This window comes from Enhydra lutris, unplaced genomic scaffold (assembly GCF_002288905.1).
Source record: "Enhydra lutris kenyoni isolate GAN:26980312 unplaced genomic scaffold, ASM228890v2 scaffoldscaffold75, whole genome shotgun sequence".
Taxonomy (NCBI): Eukaryota; Metazoa; Chordata; class Mammalia; order Carnivora; family Mustelidae; genus Enhydra; species Enhydra lutris.
The window spans coordinates 4,701,750-4,724,817 of record NW_019154159.1 but is presented as its reverse complement, the minus strand read 5'-3'; the positions used below and the strand labels follow the sequence as shown (position 1 = coordinate 4,724,817).

At 54.8% G+C, this 23,068-nt stretch overlaps 1 protein-coding gene across 2 annotated transcripts in view; it reads right to left on the bottom strand.

The window, feature by feature from the left end:
• Nucleotides 1-23,068, bottom strand: part of LOC111160429 (regulatory associated protein of MTOR complex 1) — a 339,277-nt gene that overhangs the window by 159,877 nt on the left and 156,332 nt on the right. For both annotated transcript variants that reach the window (XM_022523546.1, XM_022523548.1), the window contains exon 6: nt 20,425-20,600. In XM_022523546.1, the coding sequence (XP_022379254.1) occupies nt 20,425-20,600 (176 nt within the window). The remainder of the gene's footprint in view (nt 1-20,424; nt 20,601-23,068) is intronic.

Here is a 23,068-nt window from a genome sequence, read left to right as displayed (position 1 = left end):
CTCGGTACTGGTCCTCCAGCTCCTCACCCAGGGAGGTGGCCTGGGAGTTATGCCGGCGGAGGTCACTGTGTCACACTTGCTGATTTTCCCTGTCGCGCTCCCCGTCTATGTTTTAGAGAGCGTAGGTCAGCGACCCTGGGGCCTCACCCCCCAAACCTGCCCCGACGGCTTCCAGAAACAGAAGGACCCCCACCAGGAAGGGGCAGACCCCGCAGCATTTCGAACTTCTTTGCTACCCCAGGAAAATCCCTTTTCCCTCTGTGTAGACACGGAGGCTCCGAGAAGAACGAGGGAACAGACGTGGCCCCCAGCGGCTCCCTCCCGGACAGCCCGGAAGCCAGACGCATGTCCGCCCGGCACAGACAGAGGAGCACCCGCTCCCGCCGTTGCCAGAATGAGAGACCAGACCGGCCGAGGACGTCCCGGTGTCCTGCTCTAGTGTCACTGACGTTTGTGCATAATTTGGGTATTCTGACATCCACGCGTGGAAAGCCAGCCCATCGCGGCACCGACGATTTCAAGCTGCTCTGCCTGGTCCGGTGCGGTCCCTCGGGCTGTGGCCTTGGCAGGGGGCTGACTGGTGGTGGCCAAGGGATGAAATGTGTGTCCCCACATAAATCCACGGCCCTGCTTCTCCAGAGACAGCAGCGGGGGCAACATGTAAGGTCTGGCTTTGTCCTAAAGTGCAAGAACGTGGCCCAAGCCACGGACAGCGGCCAGGACGAGGCTGGAACACCGCCGTCTGGCTCTTGCTGAAGAGGACGGACAGCAGCACGCCGACCCGCCTCACAGGCGGCACACACCTGAGGCTCGAGCTGCTATCTGCCTCCCCCCCCAGTCCTAGTCCTGAGTGGACATTCTCTTCATGGTTCGCAGCATGTGGAGAAAGACCAGCATAGGAACATTAAAACCGGAGAAAGGACACAGCAAAAAGGTGTTATCTCTGTGATTTCTCTACAGCTGCTTCCCAGAGAGCTGAGCAGGTCGTAACCCCCAGGAGGCACCAGGTACCCAGGGGCCCGCAGCTCTCCTGCTCCGGACGCCTGGGTCACGCGCCCACCTGGGAAGAGCGTGTCATCTGGGGAAGGCTGATGCTCTGACACCAATTTTCACCTGCTGGTAAAAACAGGATCCTGAGAGCGAGTCCAGTAGAACTCACAGAGAAGAGGCTGGGCCTGACATCCTGGGGCACGGAGAGAGTGTGACGGTGTGGTGTTAAAAGTATGCTGGCAATTTGATGAATCCACAGAGAAAACATATTATTCAGAGCTGTTACATGATCATCACATGAAAACTGCAAAGGCTTATGGTACCAGTGGGATCAAGGACGTCACGGTGTCCTGCTCTAGTGTCAGGGTGAAAAACTGAACAATGAGTTAATGGCTTAAGTTCCTACACTAAGCTGTCCCCCAGCCAGAGTCTAGACCAAGCGAGGCCCTCCGCAGAGGAGAATCTGCCTCGTCCTTACGCAGTTCCGGCGGCAGGCTAGGAAGGCGCCGGCCACACCTGCAGGAGGCGCTCTCTGCATCAGAAGCAGACTCCGTGTGGAGGTAAGCTTCTCCAGGCCGTCACCACCCCGTCTACAAAAACAGTCAATGTGGATCAAAGACCTACATGTAACCTCAGAGGAAATACAGATGCGTAAACCTTCATGACCCGGAAGATGACATCAAAAGGATAAGCAACGAGAGAAGGAAGGCAGGTAAGATGGAGAGCCTTCCAGCAGCAAAGGGCACTACCGAAGTGGGAAGACGGCCCACAGAACGGGAGAAAATATGTGCAAGTATGATTTGCAAAACGTATGTCTGATCAGATATTCTAGATTCTAGCATCTAGAACACGTAAAGAACCCCTACAACTCAGCAAGAAAAGAGACAACACAGTAAAAAAGCACACGTCAGATCTGCACAGATGTGGGACAACACGGGATCTCAAGGACGCAGGAAGCAGGCGAGTTCGTGTGCTGCTGGTGAGGACGCGGGCTGGGTAGCAGCCGGGGAAAAGCCTGGCAGTCCGTCAAGGAGCCGCCCCGGACCAGAGCATCTGCGCGAAGCTAAGGAACACGTTCTCTCTGAAAACGAAGACAAGCCTGCGTTGAGACGACATTTCCACGCATGGGAGCTGTGGGGTGGCATAAATTAGTCCAACGTCTTGGTGAAGAAGTTTGGCAACCGACGTCACAAGCTCCACGCTTTGCCCTACTGACCCCGTTCCCAGAAATGACTCTGAGAAACAGCCCAACGGGGCAAAAGTTCGGGGGTGCACCGCAAGAATGAACGGGGAAACACCTGCAGGTCCTTGAGTTTTGCAGGAACAGGGAAGTGCTCTAAATAACGTCGTGCACTAACGGGACAGAGTGTTCCATTTGGGAATAACAACCCAGCTAACAATCGAGAATGATAGTCTGAAAATTTAAAAATAAAATATAAAATATGCATGACTGTAGGTCAGGGAAATTAGGTGCACATACGGACAAGAAAGGATATAAAAATAAGAACGTTCATTTGCAAGGTGCCTGGCACACTGGGTGACCTTTCCCCATCTCCTGCGTCCGCTGTGTGCACAGTCACGCTGTCCGTGCGGGAGACCACGAGGGAGCAGCGACCGCCCCAGCACCCCGGCACCCACGTGCATCTCTGGGCCGTGTGGTCTGAAGAGCAAACGCAGGGGACAGCGCAGACTCCGTCTGCCAACGCTGCGGTCCAGCACTCTGCCACCAGCAACGCCGAGCCTGACCCTCTGGGGTGAATGTGAACGCGTTCTGCCCTGTGTCTGGTGCACTCGTGCTGCTCTCCACACTCTCGAGCTCGCCCTGAAGAGGCAGGGGGAAGACAGCGCAGGGGCCCAGATGGACACACAGAAGACAGGAGACTGAGAATAGGCTGGAGGGAACAGAAACAAGGAATCCGAAAGAACAGTGCAGGGAAAATGGCTGAAAACAGAGAAGGGGATGGGAGGCTGGAGCCCAGGCCATGCCGTTCCCTAATCTGCAGGGCACACGTCCCCTGTGCTGGACTGGAGCCCGTGGCAGGGTGGCACGGTGCCCTGGCACAGCTGGGGGCAGGGCACAGGGCTCCACGGAGGGAGAGGCCCCAGTGTGCTGCTGGCAGAAGGGCACTGTGGGGGCGCACGTGGCAAGAAGGCAGCAGGCACCGGGTCTGGGAGCAAGTGTGAGGACAGGCCGAGTGACCCTGAAAGAGAGGGACGGACACACAGGAGGGGTCTGGCCAAAGAGAGCTCAAACTGGAAGCACATGACCTGAGGACCTGCCAAGTTCCCACGGCAGTGCTGAGAGGACGGGCATCCCTACACCCTGGACACGTCTGAGTCCGCCTTGAGGTCTCCGGGGCACCTCAGCCCCTGCCCCAAGCACGTGTCCCACAGCGCCACAAGGACACACTACCGGAAGGCCTGCACGGTCCCCGAAGGTGAGCCGGCTCTCCGGGGAACTCCAGAACGGCGTGTCCCACAGCGCCACAAGGACACACTACCGGAAGGCCTGCACGGTCCCCGAAGGTGAGCCGGCTCTCCGGGGAACTCCAGAACGGCGTGTCCCACAGCGCCACAAGGACATACTACCGGAAGGCCTGCACGGTCCCCGAAGGTGAGCCGGCTCTCCGGGGAACTCCAGAACGGCGTCAATGACGACACCATGTCGCGACGTCAGCTGCCGTGTATGAAGTGGGCGGGGGGGGGGGGGGGCCGCGGCCAGAACGCAGGCTTTGGAACAGAGGGTCTGTGGGCCCGCGAGCTCTGCTGTACGTGAAGCTGAAGCCGGTAGCCACACGCCGGGGGCGCGGCCTCGATCCTGCCTCGCCTCGGCTCGGACTGGTCCTCCGGCTGTTCGCGAGAGCGAACGGGAAGCCACGTGGCAGAGCCCTTCGTGGGCTACAGAGCGTTCTGCAGTTACCGCTACAAAGTTCGCACGTCACAGAAGCACTCAGCCAGTCTCACCTGTCATCTCCACGACAAAGGGGAGTACGGTCACCGCACGCTGGTCTTTGTGAGCACTGAGAATCACTGACACGCGCTTACAAACGGAGAGATGGACCAGAATGGCCTTCAGGGTCCCAAAGCCCCTGGTTTCTTAGGATATCCTGGTGCCCTACAACACCAACAGGATAAAAGTCCTTCTAAACCCTGAGGTGTTCCCATAAACGCGACAGCAGCGCCCCTGTGAGCAGACAGGCAGGAGAACATGGGGACAGCGGTGTGTCTACAGCCTGACTTGTCCCGAGGAAGAGCCCGCGCACCGGCTCAGGGCTGGCCGTGTCGCTGGCCCGTGTGGCCGGCGAGGGAACTGCTCCAGCAATGGCCCCGCCCTCCGCACGGCTGCCTGGGGGGACCCGGCCAAGTCACACGGCCCGAAGACAGGACCACTGCGCGTCCATCTTCTGGGAAGAACGACTTCCTGGCAGCCCTAGGGTGACACTGTGTCCCTGACGGGTGGCACACACATCCTGTCTGCCCAGAGCACCCATGAGAAAGGGTGGTCTGTGCTGGGGCAGCAAAGCCAGGTCAGCAGCAGCCGGCCCAGAACAGGGGCAGCGTGAGCTCCGTGGGCAGAGCAGACTCCTGGCCGGGCCTCTGTTACTGTCCAGCAACATCCTCGCTGTACACAGTGCCCCTGGGGGCAGGCCCGGAGCACAGCACAGAAGGAAATCGAAATGAAGCTTCAAGCTTGGCAATCGGCAGGGAGTGAGAAAGAACAAGGCGTGACCTGTACAAAGGAGAGCTATTTGAAATGACTGCTTCTCCTACATTCACAGAAATACTGCGTTGATAGCCAGTCCACATACCACACCCCAGGCCAGGAGACATCACTTCCCGCTTCGTATTCAGCGGCCGCGGCAGCGTGCCAGTACCCGGCCCGGGGAGGGGCAGGCGGTGGTGCGCAGGCCGAGTGCCCGTTCCTGGAGCAACAGAGGGCATGCGCACCGGCCAGTCCGCCCAGTCTGCCTGGCGGGGAGGAGCGCTGCCCAGGCCACTGCCACGGCCTCCCGCGCCGCCCAGCCGCCTCCTCCTGCCCCCGCTCCCAGGACAGGGCCGTTCCACCATAAAGACTCTTCCAGAGTCAGATTTTAAGACCCACATTTCTGCAGGCCCTGAAGGGTGAACAGGGAATAAAGAACCACCTTGGGACAGTGCACCTGGGCCCCAACTGCGCCCCGACCCTGGAAGCACTGCTGCGCGTCTGCACACCAGTCTGGGGACACGTTCACCTCCTCCACCCCTGCTGGTTCTCATGCACCAGACGAGGACGGCACACGCGTGTCCTGATGGCGGCCCCTGCTGTCCCTGTCCCTCCAGCCTCGTCTTCCCTTCTTTCTAGTTTCTGGGGTGGGGTGTGGTAGGGGAGACATGGGGAGCACCAGAGACAGCTGACCAGGGCACATCTTCTTGCTTGAGAGCGTGGGTAGTGGGCAAACCACCCGGAGTCCCGACCGGTGCTCATCCTGTAAAGGAAGGACGTAAGCGCGCCAGCGCGTCCAACGTCCTCCCGTGGGCTCCACGCATCTGCCGGCTTGCCACCAGCTGTGCCGGGACTAGCCAGAGAGGCTGCGCTCACAAGGGATGGTGCGTCATCCTCAAGCAACAGCGGGCTAACAACAATTCCTAAATCCCTCCTCTTATAATTAATTTTAGCAAAAACGTAGATTTGCAGCAGAACATCTACTGGTAAAGCGTTATGGGTCAGTGGGAGGACAGAAAGGGACAGCGGGGCACAGCGTACTCCTGGCCTTGGCTGCAAGGCAGTTCTGCTCAGCCCACGGGGACAAGCCGGCCCTGTGGGGGCTCCACCGGCCTGTCTGTGGCTCTGTGGCTGGGGACGTGCACCTGGTGGCCCTGACTTCCGCCTTCTCTGGAAGCTTCCATGGAAGCTTAGTGTTGCCACCTCCTCCCGGAACCCAGAACCAGCCCCTGGCGCTCGCTGCTCCCCGACCTCTTGAGCGTGCCACCTGGTCCTCGGGGCTCCCTAATCCCCACTGGACCCTCTCCCACCTCTGGTCTCGTGCTGACCTGCCCCATTCTGCTGCCCCTGGTCTCTCTGGCAGCCCTGCTCGCCGGGCACAGAGACCCTCAGCAGCTCCTCTCTGGCTGCGTTCTCACCGCCCGCGGGATGTGCTCCCGCCCTCCTCTCCACTCCTGCTCTCCCTGCAGTCATCCCAGCCCGTCCGCACCGTGGTACCGAGTCCAGCTGAACACCCGTCTCGCCGCCCTGCAGAAACCTCCCCTTCCTCCCGTCATACTCACCCGCGTAGCCTCTCGTGCCTGAAACACAAAACTCCCATGACCCACAGGCAACCACGGATGACCCAGCCTCGCACGCGATCTGGTGAGCCCAGTGCCAAACGTAGCTGAGCACTGCAGCCAAGGCCTCCCCCTACTTCCTCCTAGGCACTCAGACCTCCCGTGTCTAACACCCCATCCTGCCCGGTCCTGTTTGTACGACGGGGCTCTTCCCCAGCTGTGCGTTTTTAATGAGGAAGGCATCAGAATGACCGGGAGAGCATTATAAATCACACCTGCAAACTCTGTGCCCTCCACGGACTGTGCCCCCTCGGGTCCTGGCCGCTCCGAGTCGGGTCCACACTGCCCTGCGCCCAAACACCCGTGCACATTCCCAGCAGGACCTGCGCCCTGCTACTGCTGGTGGGTGTGCTTGTCTCCCGAGGCAGGCCGCACGTCCTGGCTCTGCAGACCAGACCGCGGCCCAGCACTGCACCTGCCATCACCCAGCAGGTGTCTCCAGAACAAGACCCGCTCCTAAATGTCATGTTTGTGGACCTCCCCCTCCTTCCTGGTTCGCAGTCACCATCTCTTCCCTCAGACGTCAGGGCTCTGCATGCTGGCCCGTTCACCATCACCCCAACATGGGTTCGAGCCCATGACCCGGCCAGGACCGTCCGCTCAGAAGGCTGTGTCCACCGTCTCACCGTCTGGTGGGACTTCACTCATCCCTGCAGGTTTGCGAGAGACAACACCCAGCACAGGCAATGCTGCCTGCTCTGGGGCAAAGCAGAAGGAAGCTGGCCGCTGTCCTCTCCGTTCCAAGAGCCGCGCGATGAGCGTGCGTGTCTCCCTAGAGGACAGGGACTCTGTCTCACAAATCTTTACGATGCAAGTGCTTCTAAGGCCACCTGGAACAGAATGGGCATTCCGAAGAAGCAGTTACTACAAACACAGAATAAGCAAGCATTAGGCCATTCCAATGACCAGGTGACGGCACCAGACAGCTCCGGTGACGGGACACGGCCGCTGCATCTGGTTCAAACAGTTCCACATCAAGTATGTAAACATCAGAGGGACAAAACACAAGGGGCAAGAAAACCAAAGAGGCTGGCATCCCGTGGCTTCAGTGACACCCTCTATAAACAACTGGGGACACCATGCTGCCATGTGCTTGGGCCACACGTGGTCACTGGACTCTGGAATTCAAAAGACGCTCCATTCCCGAGGGACCATCAATCCCATCTTAGCACAAAACAAATGAGAAAGAAATGGTTTTCAAAGTAAACCAATCAAATGACTGCTGTTCCGTGTCCATAAGGGTCATGAGTGTCCACCAGAAAATCAGCAGCTATGTGAGGTGACGCCTTTGAAAGCGACGCGGCTTTGTGTTACTGATCACGTGTGGAGGCAGGTGCTACTTCCACACACCGTCAGTAAGAAGTCAAAGCACCACTAAAATGCCCGGAAGCCGAGTAAGAAGACACACAAAGGCAAGTAAATAGTTAACAAGTCATTGTTTTATCAAACACGATGTGATTCCTTTGCTCTGCAAGTAGGATTTCAAACAGGGATTAAAGCTAATTTGGAACACGGCGAGGAGGGTAGGCAACCGTCAGAGGACAAATGGCTTTCTTCCCATTGGCCACAGACAGCCGGGAGGACTGGGAGGGGTGGGAGTGGGGCTGGCGGGGGCAGACGCTATTTTACGAGTATCATTTCAGCCAACACTGACGTCCTGGAATTACGTTCCTAACTCAGTGGCTGCCAGAGCCCCACTGTGAGTGAGTCACACATCATCTTTGGTCTCTTCTGAACATTCCTGTTATGTTAAAAAAAAATATTCCGTTCATGCCTGTTGTCTTCCATCCCCACTACATACTGACGCATTCAAACGCTCACAAAATACTCCTGGATTCACTAAACTTCAGCAAGATCCTGTCTGAGGTCACGCATTCCCTGCTTCTCTTGTGAGATAAACACGGAGGAGAGAGGATGTGAGCCAACAGTAAATTACTACCAGTTAAATAAACTTCAACATGAACCAATATTAAAAAGGCAACTTGTACTTTAAAAAAAAAATTTAAGAAAATATTTCTTAGGGAAATAAGCTGATTTTCCAAAGGCTCCATGTGCCTGAAATTCGGTCTAAGAGGTCACCTCGTCAGTAATTCCACGAATGGCATTTCTTAGCTTTTAGCATTATTGATGACCCTGAGTCTTGGGGCAGCACTTCTGCACGGTCAGCTGGTGTCTGAGAGAAACAGAAGGAGACGTGGCTTAAAGTGCAGGCATTTCACAAAGGGCCGTCCATCCAGCGTGTGACACGTGTGACCCTTGTTGTTATGAACTGCTTGCTCCTCTGTGTTGGTTAGAGGTCACACGCTGTGCAGACAGAGCACAACGTGACGATCTATTCACCTGTGGATGGACATCTGGGTGGTTTCAGGGTTGGGGCGTCCGCAACAGAGCCGCTAGGAACACTCACGTGCTCTTGCTGCAGACAGGTTTCCCTCCCTCGGGTCAATAAACAGGTACGGAACTGACGGCCGTGTTTAACATCACTAGAAACGGCCAGACCCAGGTCTGGGGCAGCTGTACGGTCCCACGCCCCCGGCAATGTCGGAGCACTCTGGACGGTCAGCTCTCCTCGACACACCACGTGCCTCTCAGGTGTCCATCAGCCATGCATGTGCCTTCTTTGTAAACCGCTGTTCCAATCGTTTGGCCATTGCTTTCAAATTTGGGTTGTCTCCTTGACTTTTCAAAGGTCTTTCTATAGTCTCTGCACAAGGCTTCGTCAGACACACGCATGGCAAATCTTTCCAACGAGTGTCTTAATGGTGTCTGTGAAACAGCTGAAGTTTTTAATTTTGACGAACTTCAGCGGGTCCATGTTTTTAATGGTTTGTGCTGTTTGGGTCATGTCTAAAAATTATCAGTAATTTCTCTTGTGTTTTCATCTACAAGTTTTATAGTTTAAACTTGTATAAGATCAGAAGGTAATTTTTCTGTAGAGTGTAAACGAGGGTGAGGGGTTTTGAGTATCCGGAATGAACAGGCAATTACTCTGATAGGGTTTGTGAAAAGACCGTCCTTTCTCCATCAGATTCCCTTGGAGCCTCTGTCCAAAGTCAGGTGGGCAAACACGCGTGGGTCTCCAGTTGTGCCCTGAATGCCGTTCTGCGGATCTCTGTGGCCGTCCTTAGGACAGGACCACAGGCGCGATGACTGCAACTTCGTACTAAGCCTTGAAATAAACCGAAGTGCCTCTTTTCAACATTGTTTTGGCTAACACCCTTTGCATTTCTATATAGAATTTAAAATCAACTTGTCAATTTCTTTTTTAAAAAATAGGGTTAAAAACTAGGATTCTGACTGGGATTGAACTGTATCTACAGACCAAGCACAGTGCAATTCTCCACATATTTGCGTCTTTCTCCGCGATGTTCCTTCTGTGTGTCGTGCGCACAGGTCTGGCACATATTTTGTTACGTTCATCCCAAGTATTTCATAATCATGAAGCCACAGCAAATCATATTTTTAAATTTCAATTTCCAACTGTTTGTCATTTCTATATAGAAATCTAACTGATGTGGGGGTACCGATCTTGTATCTTAGAACCTTGCTACAATAAATTACTAGTTCCAGAAAGGTTTTTGTAGACTTCTTATATGATTTTCTACGGAACAACCATGTTATCTGTGAATAAATAGTTTTATTTCTTTGCCAGCCGGCATGCCCTTTTATTTCCTTCTAGTTTTACTGCACCGACCAGAACTTCTGGTGCAGTGCTGAACAGCAATGCTGAGAGTGAACATTTTAGTCTTGTTTCCAGCCCTCCAGGGAAAACGCTCAACCTTTCATCATTAAGTACACTGTTAGCTACAGGCTTTTCCTACATGCCTTTCAGGAGCTTGACAATGTTTGCTTCTCTTCCTAGTTTCCAAGTTGTTTCGTCATGACAGGGTGTCAAATTTTGTCAAATGCTTTTGATGCATCTATGAGAGGATCATATGGTTTTCTCTTTTATTCTGTAAAAGGACAGCGAGATCATTCATAAAACTGTGTACAGTGTAATGAATTGTGTGTATTGATTTGTACCTCTTGAACAAACCTTCCATTCCTAAGACAAACCTTGCTTGATCCTAACACTTTATCCTTTCTATATATTCAGAGACTTCATTTGCTAATATTTTGTTAAGGACTTTTATATCTGTGTTAATGAGGAATCCTGGTCTGTAAGCTCCTTTTATTCCCCCCTTGTATAGTCTTTGTCTGACTTTGATGTTCGGCGAAAGTTAGCCTCCAGACTGGGATAGAAAATGATCTCCCTTCTTCAATTTTCTGAAAAAGTTTGTATAACATTTGAGAATTCATTGGTAATGATATCTAGGCCTGGAGTTTTCTTTGTGAGCCTTTTAGCTGTAATTCCGTTTCTTCATGAGATATAAATTTTACAAATTTCCTTTTTCTTCTTGTACCAGATTTGGTAATTTGTGTCTTTCACAGAATTCATCCATTTCATCTAAGATGCAGAATTTATTGGAATAAAGTCCTTCCTACTTAAAAGGATTCCCTTATAACCCTTTTAATGTTTGTGGGGTCTGTAGTGATGCCCCGTTTTTACTTCTAATATAGGGAATCTGTGTCTCCTTTCTGGTCTTCCCCATTCTGAAGAGAATTTAAACAATTTTATTGAAGTTTTCAAAAATTATCACCTAGTTTCATGGGTTTCTAGATTTTTCTGGTGCATTTTCTGTTTATTTTTGCTCCTTTTCAAAAAAAATTTCTTTTCTTCTACTTACAGTTTAATGCTTCTTTCTTTTTCTGGTGTTATAAAGACCATACAATTTAGACTGTTCAAATTAAAATCTATAGGTATGATTACGGTTTTGAGTTCAGTTATACGTGTGTGTGTATGTGTGTGGAGATATACACACATATATCTACCTCGTTCACCAATTCTACCTGCTGCTTATCTGATATTTTACCCCTGATTCTCTCATGCTGAAACTTCAGTTAGTTTATCTCACAAACAGCGCAATGAGAAAGGTCACAGTGTATGTCTCTAAGTGGACTTTTGTAAGCATTTCCATGTACCACTAAGAAAGAAAGGGCACTCCCAATTACACAGGCATGTGATTATAAGACAGCACTGGATCTTGGAGATGTCTGAATGGAAAAACGGGCATCCTAGAATCGACGGACTATGCCAGATGACCCATGCTGTACAGAGATAATTACACATTTTTGTTTTCTACAACTTACTTGTCTTATTGACAACTAGCACTTCTAGGAGTACAGAAGTGCCAGAGAGAAATCCTGCCTTGTTCCCAGCCTCAAAGGGAGGGTGCCTCAAGTTTCTCCACTAAGACGATGTTTGCTGAAGAGCTTGGTGCACCCTCCCCAAGTGAGGTGAGCTGCTAAGGCCTCTACTCAAACACGGAGCTCAACTCCCTCCACACTGCCACTAAAGTGAAAGAAAAGGAGCAAGACAAGAGCGAGCCCTGGGGACAAAATTACAGCAAAGGAAAGAGGTGGGGCACTGGGTGGCACAGTCAGTTCAGTGTCTGACTCTTGGCTTCAGCTCAGGTTGTGATCTCCAGCCCCACACTGGGCCCTGCACTCAGGCGGAGTGTGCTTGAGATTCTCTCTCCTTTTCCCTCTGCCCTTCCTGCTCATGCTCCTTCTCGCTCGCTCTCGCTCTCTCTCAATAAATCAATAAAGCTTTTTTTTTTTTTTTTTTTTTAAAGGGAGATCAGCAGTCCCCAGGCAGACAGGCAGAACCCACACCAGTGTCAGGTGCCCACCCAGGTCTGAATCCTGGCTCTACCAGTTATTAGTCGTGCAGTCTCCTGCCCTCATCCTGACAGCAGGACCAGAGGTGCCCCGTCCCCCAGGCGCAGCGTGTGGTGGCACTGAGGATGCTTGGTATGTGCTGGCCACTCCTGTTACAGACATGTGAACATTTCAGCCAAACAGAAGAACGAGTCAGGCTGGTCGTAATGACTCAGCAGATGAGAGAGGGCTGAAACCTGGGCCCTGGATGGGGAAAAGCCAAAAGAAGTCAGCCGACTCTCAGAGTGGACCGTCGGGACGCAGGGAACCAGGTGCCAGGCTTGCTGGAAAGAGGAGCTGCCAATGAGGGTGAGGGTCTGACCTTGTATGGGGCGTGGTGGGAGCCCCAGGACTCCCCTTCCTATCGTGGGATTCCGGGGCGTTCCCCAGACCTGCAGGGGTCGTGGAGACACCGTGAACAGCTCTGGGCTGCCTCTCCCTGCAGGATCTTCTTTCTCCAGATCACTGCATTTTCCCTGGCTCTGTAAGGGGAACCTTTTGTCCTTCTTCAATGTTAACCTTTGTTTTCCGACTACATGTACTACCTCGGAGCCTGCTTCAGCCGTGTCCCGGACGAGAAAACTCCGCTATCACCCTCAGCCAGCTTGGTGTAGTTCACAGTGCTTTAAGAGTAAGAGTTTTAGTCTTCAGAGCTTTCTTTCTAGCTTTTTTTCCGTTCCTGAGCTCCAGCTTCGCAGCACGGTGGTCCGAGAGCAAAGCGGACACAACGCTGACAGCTGCAGTTATGCAGGCTTCCCTTGTAGCCCCGCCCACGGAGAACTTCTGTGGATCAGCCACGTGTGCCACAAACGTACATGTGTGTTTGGCACCGGTGTGGTCCTCTACGCCTGGTAGTAAACACTCCGTTCAGTAATCCTGGTGCTGGAATCTTACCGACTGCCCTTAGTTCCCACCTCCTTGGTATCTCAGTATCTTCATTCTTCATTTGTCTGTGGCTCCTTCCGTCCTCTGTCGTCGTTCCAGGCCGCGTTGTCAGGTGTGTAGAGAGTCCTGTCGGCATGTCTTCCTGGTCTCCTGCACTTTCTCTCCGTAAGACACTCTTCCTTGTCCCCCTCATGGCTTATCCCGGGCTCTGCTCTGGCTCATTAAAACAGCCACTCTGGCTTTCTTTTGGTTCAAATTTCTCTTCTTTTCAAATCCTGTGGTTTTCAGCCTTTCAAACCTTTTGTTTGCTGTGTCACAGTGAACTGCATCCAGTGTGAGAATCGCTGTACTTTGAGAGATGAATTCAACTCACAGAGCATCACTTTTATTTCAGAACTGATTTGGGCTGCCGTAACTCACGTTTTCTATTTACCATGCATTTCTTTTTTCTTTTTCTTACTTTGCTTAGAGAAAAGAAATTTTCTCTCCTCATGTGAAAATTATACTTTGTTTTCATTATTTTGCCGGCTTTGTCTAACACATCGGACGGACCCAACAGCTTCCACGACTGACTCCTTCATTCTCTTTCTGGCTGTCACTCGTCCTCAGTCTCTCCCTCTTCCCGTCTCTGTCTCTTTGGGGGAAGTCGCGGCCGTGCTCCCGGCGCTGCCGTCTCCCACGCGCCCACGATGCTGCCTCTCAGCGCACCTGCTGCGTTTCCCACTCTGTCCGCTCTGGTGGTCCCACCGCTGTGTCCTGCCGTCTGCCCCTCACATTCACGGCGTTCTCTTTGTCACCCCGCCGCCATCCTCGCGCTCCCTTCTTCCTCTTTCTGCACGTGCAGGCTGGGGTCACCGTTTTTCTCTCCTTCCCTCCCTCCTTCCTTCTGTACCCGTCCAGTGCGGCCCGGGGAGCAGCGGCGCACACGGCCAGAACAGCCGCCCTCGGCCGGCCCTCGCCTGCACCCTAAAGGGCTCGCACCCCCGCCCTCTCCATCCCGGCCTCCTCTCCCCTCCCCCGGCGGTCTCAGCCATCCCCAAGGGTCCACGCATTCCTGGCTCATGGCTGAACGGTTTCCCACCTGTGGCAGCCCGAGGAGTGGGTCTAGGGTGGGAGCCAGGGAGCAGTCAAGAGGGGTCGGAGGTCAGCAGCCCTGCCATTCCCGCTCCTCCAGCTCTGCTTCCGAGCAGCATACAGCAGGTTTCCGCAAGTGGCCTTTCTTTAAAGGAGCTCTGTCGCGGGCGTTGCGATCCTCCCCCTGACCAGCGCATGCTGACACCCTGTCGCAGGGAGCACACACGGTCTGGTCTGGAGAAAACGCCATCCTCCGTGTGGGCGCGTGACCCATCAGAACCGGAGAGACTCTGGAAGCTCCCGGGGCTCATGCAGCAGGAACAGTGTGTGCTGAGGCCTCGCTGTGAAGCCCTCCAGAGAGGAAAACCATTTCGATAAATTCCAAATGAAACTGCCTCTACCAAGGCCTAAGACGCAACGTGGGACATTATGACAAAGTCCTGGTGGGACGGGGTTGTCCGGTGAGTCTGGGCTGCCTCATTCCCCGGGAGGGTCCCTGAGTATCTCGGCCTTCAAGTGTTAGAAGTAAGGCAGACTCATTTTAGTTTTTAAACGGAAGCTACACAGCTCCTACCACACAGAGCACTGAATGGGAGGCAGGAAGTTTGTTCTTAACAAAGAAGCTGTGTTTTAGAAAATGCTGCAGAGAACAAACAGTTAACCCCATCATCAAAACCCAGCAGGAATTTATTTCTCTCAAGGTAATTTGGATGCAGCCTTGGCTGAGTCTTTTTTTTTTTTTTTTAAGATTTTATTTATTTATTTGATAGACAGAGATCACAAGTAGGCAGAGAGGCAGGCAGAGAGAGAGGAGGAAGCAGGCTCCCCGCTGAGCAGAGAGCCCGATGCGGGACTTGATCCCAGGACCCTGAGATCGTGACCCGAACCAAAGGCAGAGGCTTAACCCACTGAGCCACCCAGGCGCCCCCCCTTGGCTGAGTCTTAAAGAAACACAGAAAGCAGGGAGCGCCTGCATGGCACAGTTGGTTAAGCATCCAGCTCTCGATTTTGGCCCAGGTCATGACCTCAAGGTCGTGAGACAAAGCCCTGCGTCGGATTCCGCACTCGGCACGGAGTCTGCTTGAGAGTCTCTCTCCCTCTCCCTCTGCTCCCCACCGCCACTCACCCGTGCTTGTGCACATACACTTTCTCTCTCAAATAAACAAATTAATTAAATCTTAAAAGAAAAAAAAGAAAGGAAGCAAGCAAATGTCACAGCCAGGGTTGAGATGAGGTGGTCACTGCACTCTGTTCGGCCTGGCCAGACGCACGATGGCGGCCTGGCACCTGGTCCCCCGCGTCCCGACGGTCTGCTCTGGAATCGGGTGACTTCTCTTTGGCTTTTCCCCGTCCAGGGCTCAGGTTTCAGCCGTCTCTCGTCTGCTGAGTCGTTATGACCAGCCTGACTCGTTCTTCTGTTTGGCTGAAATGTTCACGTGTCCGTAACGGGGGTGGCCAGCATGTACCGAGCGTCCTCGGTGCCACCACATGGATCAACTCGGCGAGCCCATACCGTGCGCCTGGGGGACGGGGAGCCTCTGGTCCTACAGTCAGGACGAGGGCAGGAGGCCGCTCGGCTAGTAACTGGTAGAGCCGGGACTCAAACCTGGGCGGGCACCTGATACTGGTGCGGGTTATGCCTGCCACCTGGGGACTGCCCCTCTCCTTCGCCTCTCTCACTGGGTAAACATGAGGGCAAGATTTCCCATGTGGACAGATCTACATTAATTCTGCGTCATTAACATTTAAACTCCTTGAAATTCCTCAATTTAATTGAAAGGAAGGAAACAAGTTTTCTTGACCTCTATTCAATCCAAAATAATGTCTATCATTTTCTTTAATAAACATTACGATTCCATGCCGCACAGTACAAAAGGCATCAATCTTTTTTATAGCAAGTCCCGCAGCAAATTAAATAGCACTGAGTTATAATTTTCAGTAGTACACAAATATACCCAGGATAAATTTAAAATGGCATTCTACCACCAATCCAAGAAGTAGAAAAAGCCAAAAAAAAACATATATTTTAGACCCTTTTACTACACTGATATACATGGTGAGCAACGTCATCGATTCTTTAGGGAACAATGTACTTGCTCATTTCAGAATTATTGAAATGATCAGTTTCTGAAAACAAGAAAGACTGAAACAAAACATGAAGAGAAAATCAGAAAACAACATTTTCCAACAACTATTTCACCATCAAAAAAGGTTCATAAATACGCAGACCACCAACCACGAACTCACACACCTCGTACGTGGAAAGCAAGACTATGGTGTGTGTATACAGCACACAGTGGTCTGCATAACCGTGCCTGGTTATGTCAAAAGCCCTCGTCTGCTTTACATCAGGAGAAGGAAGGAGGGAGGAAGGAGGGAGGAAGGAGGAAGGAAGAAGGGAGAAAGGAGGAGGCCTGTTTTTAGGTTAATTCCTGACCCGTAGATGAGGAGAGCAGTCGTCTGCGGTAAGATCCTGGTTCTGTTCTCTAAGGTACAAGTTGGCAAGGTAGGACCTGCTACCTGTTTCCACAAATAAAGATTTACTGCAACACGGCCGCACCCATCCTTGCACACCGTGGCTCTTCTGTGCTGCACCAGCCCAGCTGGGGCCCTCGGGCCCACGGAGCCCACACGAATCGCTTCCTGGCCCTTTACGTAAGAAGTTGTTGGATCCCTGCCCTAGAGGTTCTCTGAGCTCTCCTTTTTATATTTACCAGAATCCTAAATCCTAAAGTCCTAGGTTTTGGTTAAATAAGACACAAAACATTACACAGTGAAATCTTATGCAATCATTACAAATGATGTTTACTAAGAATTGGCTAATGGTCTAGGATAAATTTATTATAACACCAAAGATTAAGTAAAAGAAGCCGCGGCTGTAGTCTCATTACACCAATGCAGAAACGTACGTGCACGGAGAATAAGACTGGCAGGAAACAGACCCAAAAGTTAACACTAATTGTGCTCACGATGGTAAAATCTCGAATAATCTTCTCATTTTTTTTTTTTTGCTTTTTAGTTGATTCCTACAAAGGGATATTCCACTTTACATTTGCTTTTTACATGAAAAAACAAAACTTTAACCGTAATCATATAAATGAGTACTACCTACCAAATTATTTTCCTTTCTCTCTTCAAGAAAAGCTGGTGGTTTTTAACTCGGCCGTTAGAGACAAGAGCACATTTTACTCAACGAGGCTCCCAACGGTGACGGTTTATCACCACCAGAAGGACAGTTCTGTTCAATCTAACCTCAGCTCCTCGGTGTGGCACAGGGTGGTTTACTGTAAGAGGTCTGCCCGCCCAGGACAGCCTCGCTGTTCCAGACAGTGGTCATCTGACGGCTGTGCCCTGCAGCTGCGGCCCATGGACCCCAAAGTCCATCTGAGGGTGACCTTGTGAGTTTGACTTATCCTTCACAGTGCTTCCTGCCAAACACTCGCTTCTGTAAGTTTTAATCATTTCCCAGCTCCGAAAGGACCTCAGGTGGCTCCTGACACGACACGGCAGGCTACGGCAGCATGAGAGCCCTTGCACAGGTCAGGAGCAGGGACCCACTCTAGAATTTGTGCGGATCGACTGGTGTCTGCATGCCAGCAGCTTCCCTAGTGAACGCCAAGTCCCTCCTGACCAAGACGGAGAAGCGCACACTAGAGACGTGGGTGAGAATGTCCACTCACCGTGCTGGGGCGCATGTGCTGGGGGTGAGGACGGAGGGCGGGGGGGCCAGAGATTCCCTTCTAGGCTCCTTGTGCCTTCTCCCCGCCCCCTTCCTGCATCTCCATCACCTGCCTGAAAACCTGCAAACATGCCCCGTGCGAGTCGCATCAAATCAGCCCCAGCCTGGCCGGGGGAGAGGGGGGCCGGGCGGGCAGGGGTGGGTCGGAGGCCCTGAGCACACCTGGCTCGCCACATCGTTCCAGAGTCGGGGTGCACAGAGGCAGGAAGGGCAGAAAACCCTGGAGAGACGGGCAGGAAAATGAGCGGAAACGAGGCCTGCTCTCCAGATTTCAAGGCGCACATGTGGGGTCTCCGGCCCACAGATTCCCACCTTCCTGCTGCCGCCTCCGACCCCATCGGGACCAGACTGGGACCAGATCGGGAACATCATCCCACAGATCATCTCCCTGCAGCTCTATTCCTACTAAGTCACGTTCCCACGGAAACACCATCCAGGCTCTCCCAGCCAGTCCTCCAAGTCCAAGGCCATCGCTCAGCGTTCAAAGCACCCACATCTCACGCAGTCTACCCTGACCTACACCCTGCCCCACACCTTCCTATGTAATGAGGCCGGCACACGCGCTCTCTTCGCAGACATGCACGTCACCCCCCGTGACAGCCAGCCCATAGGGCTGCGTCTCCTCCACATGTCCCGTGGGGCCTCAGGGTGTGTGTGTCCCCGGGAACACAAGAGCCGCTAGTGCACGCGTGTGTTCAGTCTGACCCCGAGCCGCTTGTGACGCCCAGACGCGCTCTGCCCATGTCAAGCTCCACGTACATCGTTCACGTTCAGGCCACAGCTTGTCCCCTCAGCTAGACCCCAAAGGCATGAGACCACCACATTTCTCTGCACCTCCTACGGTGCTCAGCGTAGGTCTGACAGACACCGTGGGATTTTGTCCGTTATGTCGTGGATCACGAGGGGAACGAATGGACTCCTGAGTCCTCTGGACCAGAGACCTTCTGCAGTCCTGTCACACGGACCCGTGAGCTTTCTTGGCAGCCTCCAAACAGGGAGGACGGTTACAAAGAAAACCTCACCAAGCCCTCGCGAGTGGAGACCCATGTGCAAGGAGCCGCAGCCGCGGGGACGCAGACGACGGGGGGAGCCCGTGTGCCCCTGGTGGGCGGGCGCTGCTCGGACTGAGTTCTGCTTCTTCCCCACGTCCTGGGAACGTGGCCATGTGGCCCCTGGGAGCGGCACCTCTGCCGACCTCTCCCTGCCCATGGGAGCGTCCATCTCTCTCTGTGCCACCTGCCCTTCTGGCCTGTTCTCTGCCCCTCCCAGCTGCCGCCCTGATGTCCCTCAGTGTCCCCTCCCAGCTGGTCTGGGCTGCAGCCGCCCTCCCTGCCACGGATCCCATCCACTGTGTTCCTTCTTCCTGTGTCTCCGCTGGGCACGCTTCTATATTCCTGCGTCGGAGTCCCACCTCCGGCTTCTAGCGTCTTCGTTCAGCTCCCACCACGTGCACACGCTTGTCGGCCGACATTCGGCAGCCTCTCTCTGTGCTGGCTGTGCCCCACCCCATTGATTTCTGCTTCTCGGGGTGCAGTGGAGAGCGTCCCTAGGCAGGTGCTGGCCTGTCAGCTGGGGGATAAGCCCAGCTGCTGAGGAGCACAGTGGGCCACCCTTGCCTGCCCCTCTGGGCAGGTCCCCCTCCCCATTCGCTGCTCAGGGCTAAGTCGCCCTACAGGAGGCTCTCCCTGGGCTCCCCCACAGCCCTGCGATTGGGGGCAATGGTGAGGCTAGCAGAGGGTGCTGCCCAGCCAGCCCAACACCGGTAACCTCTCACCCCAGGGTGCTGGGCTTACAGGAAACACTGCTTCAGGGGCAAAGCAGCCCAGGCCCTCATAGGTCTCTCCAGCGGCCGGTCACTGTGCTGTCAGCCCCCAGGGCCCACGCTTGTTCCGCTGCTTCTCTGGATCATGGGAAGGACCAGGGGTCTGTGTGTCTCCTGGTAGAAAGCCCCGGAAAACGCCCCCCAGAGCACCGGGAACAGCGCGCAGCTGTGTGCTTTCCCCGCGCCCCCTGGACACGGGCTCTCTCCTGGCCGCACAACTACTACGTGGGAGCTTCTCAGCGAGACAGAAAACGGAAAGGAAGGAATGAAGGAGCAATGGGGGTCGGCGACACAGCCCTGACGTGGAGGCCTGAGCACGCACGTCCATGGTGGTGCCCGTCAGCGACGCGGGGTCTTTAACGCGGGCTCTCCTGTGGGCTGCACCCCAGCACCCCATCTCCTGTCTGCACACCCTGTGTGCAGAACCTCGGTCACGGTCTCCAGAGCGCCAGACCGCGACAAAGGGCGTGGGAGGCAAGGGTCGTGACTCGGTCTACGGCCAGCAATCAGTGGCAGGATCCAGCTTCCAGTCTACCTCGGGGTCAAACGGCTCTCCGTGTCATGACGGCCCGAGTTCCAGAACACCCAAGGCTGCCGCTAGGGACGCGCCCCCAGCAGACGAGTACGGAGAGGGTGCTCTCGGGCACCCCACAGCAACAGGCCACACGCGCCACTTGCCCAAGAGGCAGAACCTTTCCTTCATTCTCTATGAGTAAAGCCTGAGCCTCAGGAGGGAGTTGATGCCCACCAGTTGCGTCTGTAGGGTCGGTCCCTGGGATCTGCGTCCCTTGGGTCCCTGGGGGAAGCCCAGGTCATGGCAGGAGCCACTTACCAGCGCAGGGCGATTTTGATGGGGGTGGTGAGGCATGACGTGAACAGGTCGGCCGGGAGGTCGGGGATCATAGGCAGGAGCTCGTTGGCCTCACAGGCCGCCAGCTGGATGCAGTTCTTCATGGACGGCGGCAAGGGCATCTGTGCGAGCGGGTGGTTGGGGTTGATGGCAGCGACCTGCAGGGCAGAACAGGAAGGGAGAGAGAGGCTTAGTGGCCACAGACAGCTACAGCATCCGCTGGAAACATGGCCCCGAAGCAAGGACCGACGGGGCAGCCCCCGGAGAGGCCACCGGGGAGCGCCCTCCTGCAGTTCATGGCCTAGCGCTCGTTACTGAGGTCCCTCCACCAGCACCACCCAGGCGGGTCTCTGGGAAGTAAGTTCTCGCCCCGGATTTGCACCGGTGCGGGACCATCCCAGCGTTCGTACGTCCTTCCCTTCGGGCCCCGCACGGTGTCTGAGTGTTTATCTTACAATCCAGTCTTCATCCGGCGTCCCTTGTTTTGGCGTGTTCCCTGACAAGGGCAAGGCTCAGAGTAGAGAGAGTGACCCCACCAGCCGCAGCAGCGAGCAGACAGCATACGTGGCGGGGACGCTGGGAACACACCGAGGGTCAGGGCCCGGCGGCCGACCAGCTGCTTCCAGGTTCCGCGGGCGTCACCCAACATCTCAAAGCGTCATAACGAGATACTTATTAATTCTGTAACTGGCGGTGGGGGGGACTCTTCTCGTTTTGTTCTGACACAGAACTTCACCTGTCCTTGAAGCAGGAGGGCTAGTCCTACTTGCGGTCTCTTCCGCTGAGACTTTGGTCGGCAGGCCCCAGCCCCAAAGCCTGGCGCACGCCACGCTGCGGGAGGAACGGCAGCCGCGAGTTACCGTGGACTGACGGGCAGCCTGGTGAACAGCAGCAGAACTCACCCAAACCTGGGACCTCAGACAACCCGACCGCCTCCCCCGCCACACTCGAGGCCCACGCCACACTCAGGCGGCGATCCAGTCCTCCGGTGCTCCGCCACGAGCTCCCTGGGGAAGGGCTTCCGTGGCACGGAGCGGAGGGCGGCCCTCCCGGGACCGGGGACGGCACGGTGCCAGCAGAGGGCAAGCGGACAAAATCGTACAGCGGCTGACAGGCTTCACACCTCCTGCATGTCAGTTTGCTGTGGGACGAGGCGGCAGGGTCACGGGTCACTAACAGAATGAGAATTAAACCCCAGAAAATGCCCGTTGAGCGGGGCATACACAATGTCCAGGACCTGCTTGCCCACTCACCCACAAACAGCCACAGAAAGCTACTTGCCGCGGCCCGAACGCAGGCGGTCCCCACCCCACAAGCGCAGGGCGGTGACGGCGTCCTCCTACCTGCCCCGGCGCCTGGTGGTGGGGCCCGCAGCCGCCAGGCCTGAGGCCCCCGCACAGTGAGGTTGAGAGCGCAGGCACGTGGAGGGGATCCTTGGGTCCACGCGCCAGAGCGGCAGGACTCCCTCCTCTCCTTGTGGATCATCACGGCTATGCGGGCGACAGGAGGGTCCGTGGCAACTCCTCACCCGTCACGGCTCCGTGTCCTGCCGGGACCACTCTCGCGTCCACTCCTCGCGTCCACTCCTCACGGACCAGCCCTCCGCTGTCGACGTTTCTCAGAGCTCTTTCCCAGTCACGATGTCACGTGCTTTTGTGAAGGGCCCCAGAGGTGAGTTTTATTTCCATTCTTAGCAATCTCTTGCAGTGAGGACGCGGCGCCCCACGGAAGGCATGCACGCCCCGTCCCTCGGTCGGAGCGGCGGTCACGCAGTAGGAGGCTGCTCCGGGTTCCGGGCCGCGTGCGCCCCTCTGGACACCGCTGAAACCCCAGCTGGGGACGCAGGCCGGCACTCCACGGGCTCTGACGACCGGGCCCGGGCCTCCGGGGCCGTGTTCGCCCACTCGCGAACGGCACGCCGGTGAGGACATGAGGCGTCACTACCGCTGAGGAGACCCTGCTCTTTGCCTCCGATTTCTCACGTGGAAGGAGGAAAGGCTGCAGCTGTACTGACGACCCATTCTGCCACAAGAACATTATGCCCAGAACACCCAGCACTACTGCGCTTAGTCGTAAAGAACATTTTAACTTCCAATAAAAATACAACTGTTAGAGCCGCCCGCTTTTTTAATGGTGGTAAAATACAGGTAACGTGAAGTTCACTGTTGTAACCACTCTGGCTGTGCGGTTCGGTGGCCCTGAGAGCAGTCACCCTGCGCAGCCCTCACCAGAGACAGGTTCAAAGCAAACGTGGCACCCAGTGGCTCAGGTGTCACCTCGGGGTCTCAGCTCAGGTTATGATCTCAGGATCATGGGATCGAGCCCCACGTCAGGCTCTGCACTCACAATCCTGCTTCTCCCTCTCCATCTGCCTGCGTCTCTCTCTGTCAAATAAATAAAATCCTTTTAAAGACTTAAAGATTCTCTCTGTCCTCCCGCCCCGACTCTCACTTACTCGCTCTCTCTCGCAATAAATAATAAAGCAGAGAGAAAAGAGTCGGCAGAGTCACACCCCAAATCCTCTCCTCGCGTCCCACTCCCCGCTCAGACAGCCGGCAGAGCACCTGCCCCGCAGGACACTGGCTCCCAGGGCTGCAGGGACGGCCCCCCAGAAGGACGTGGGCAG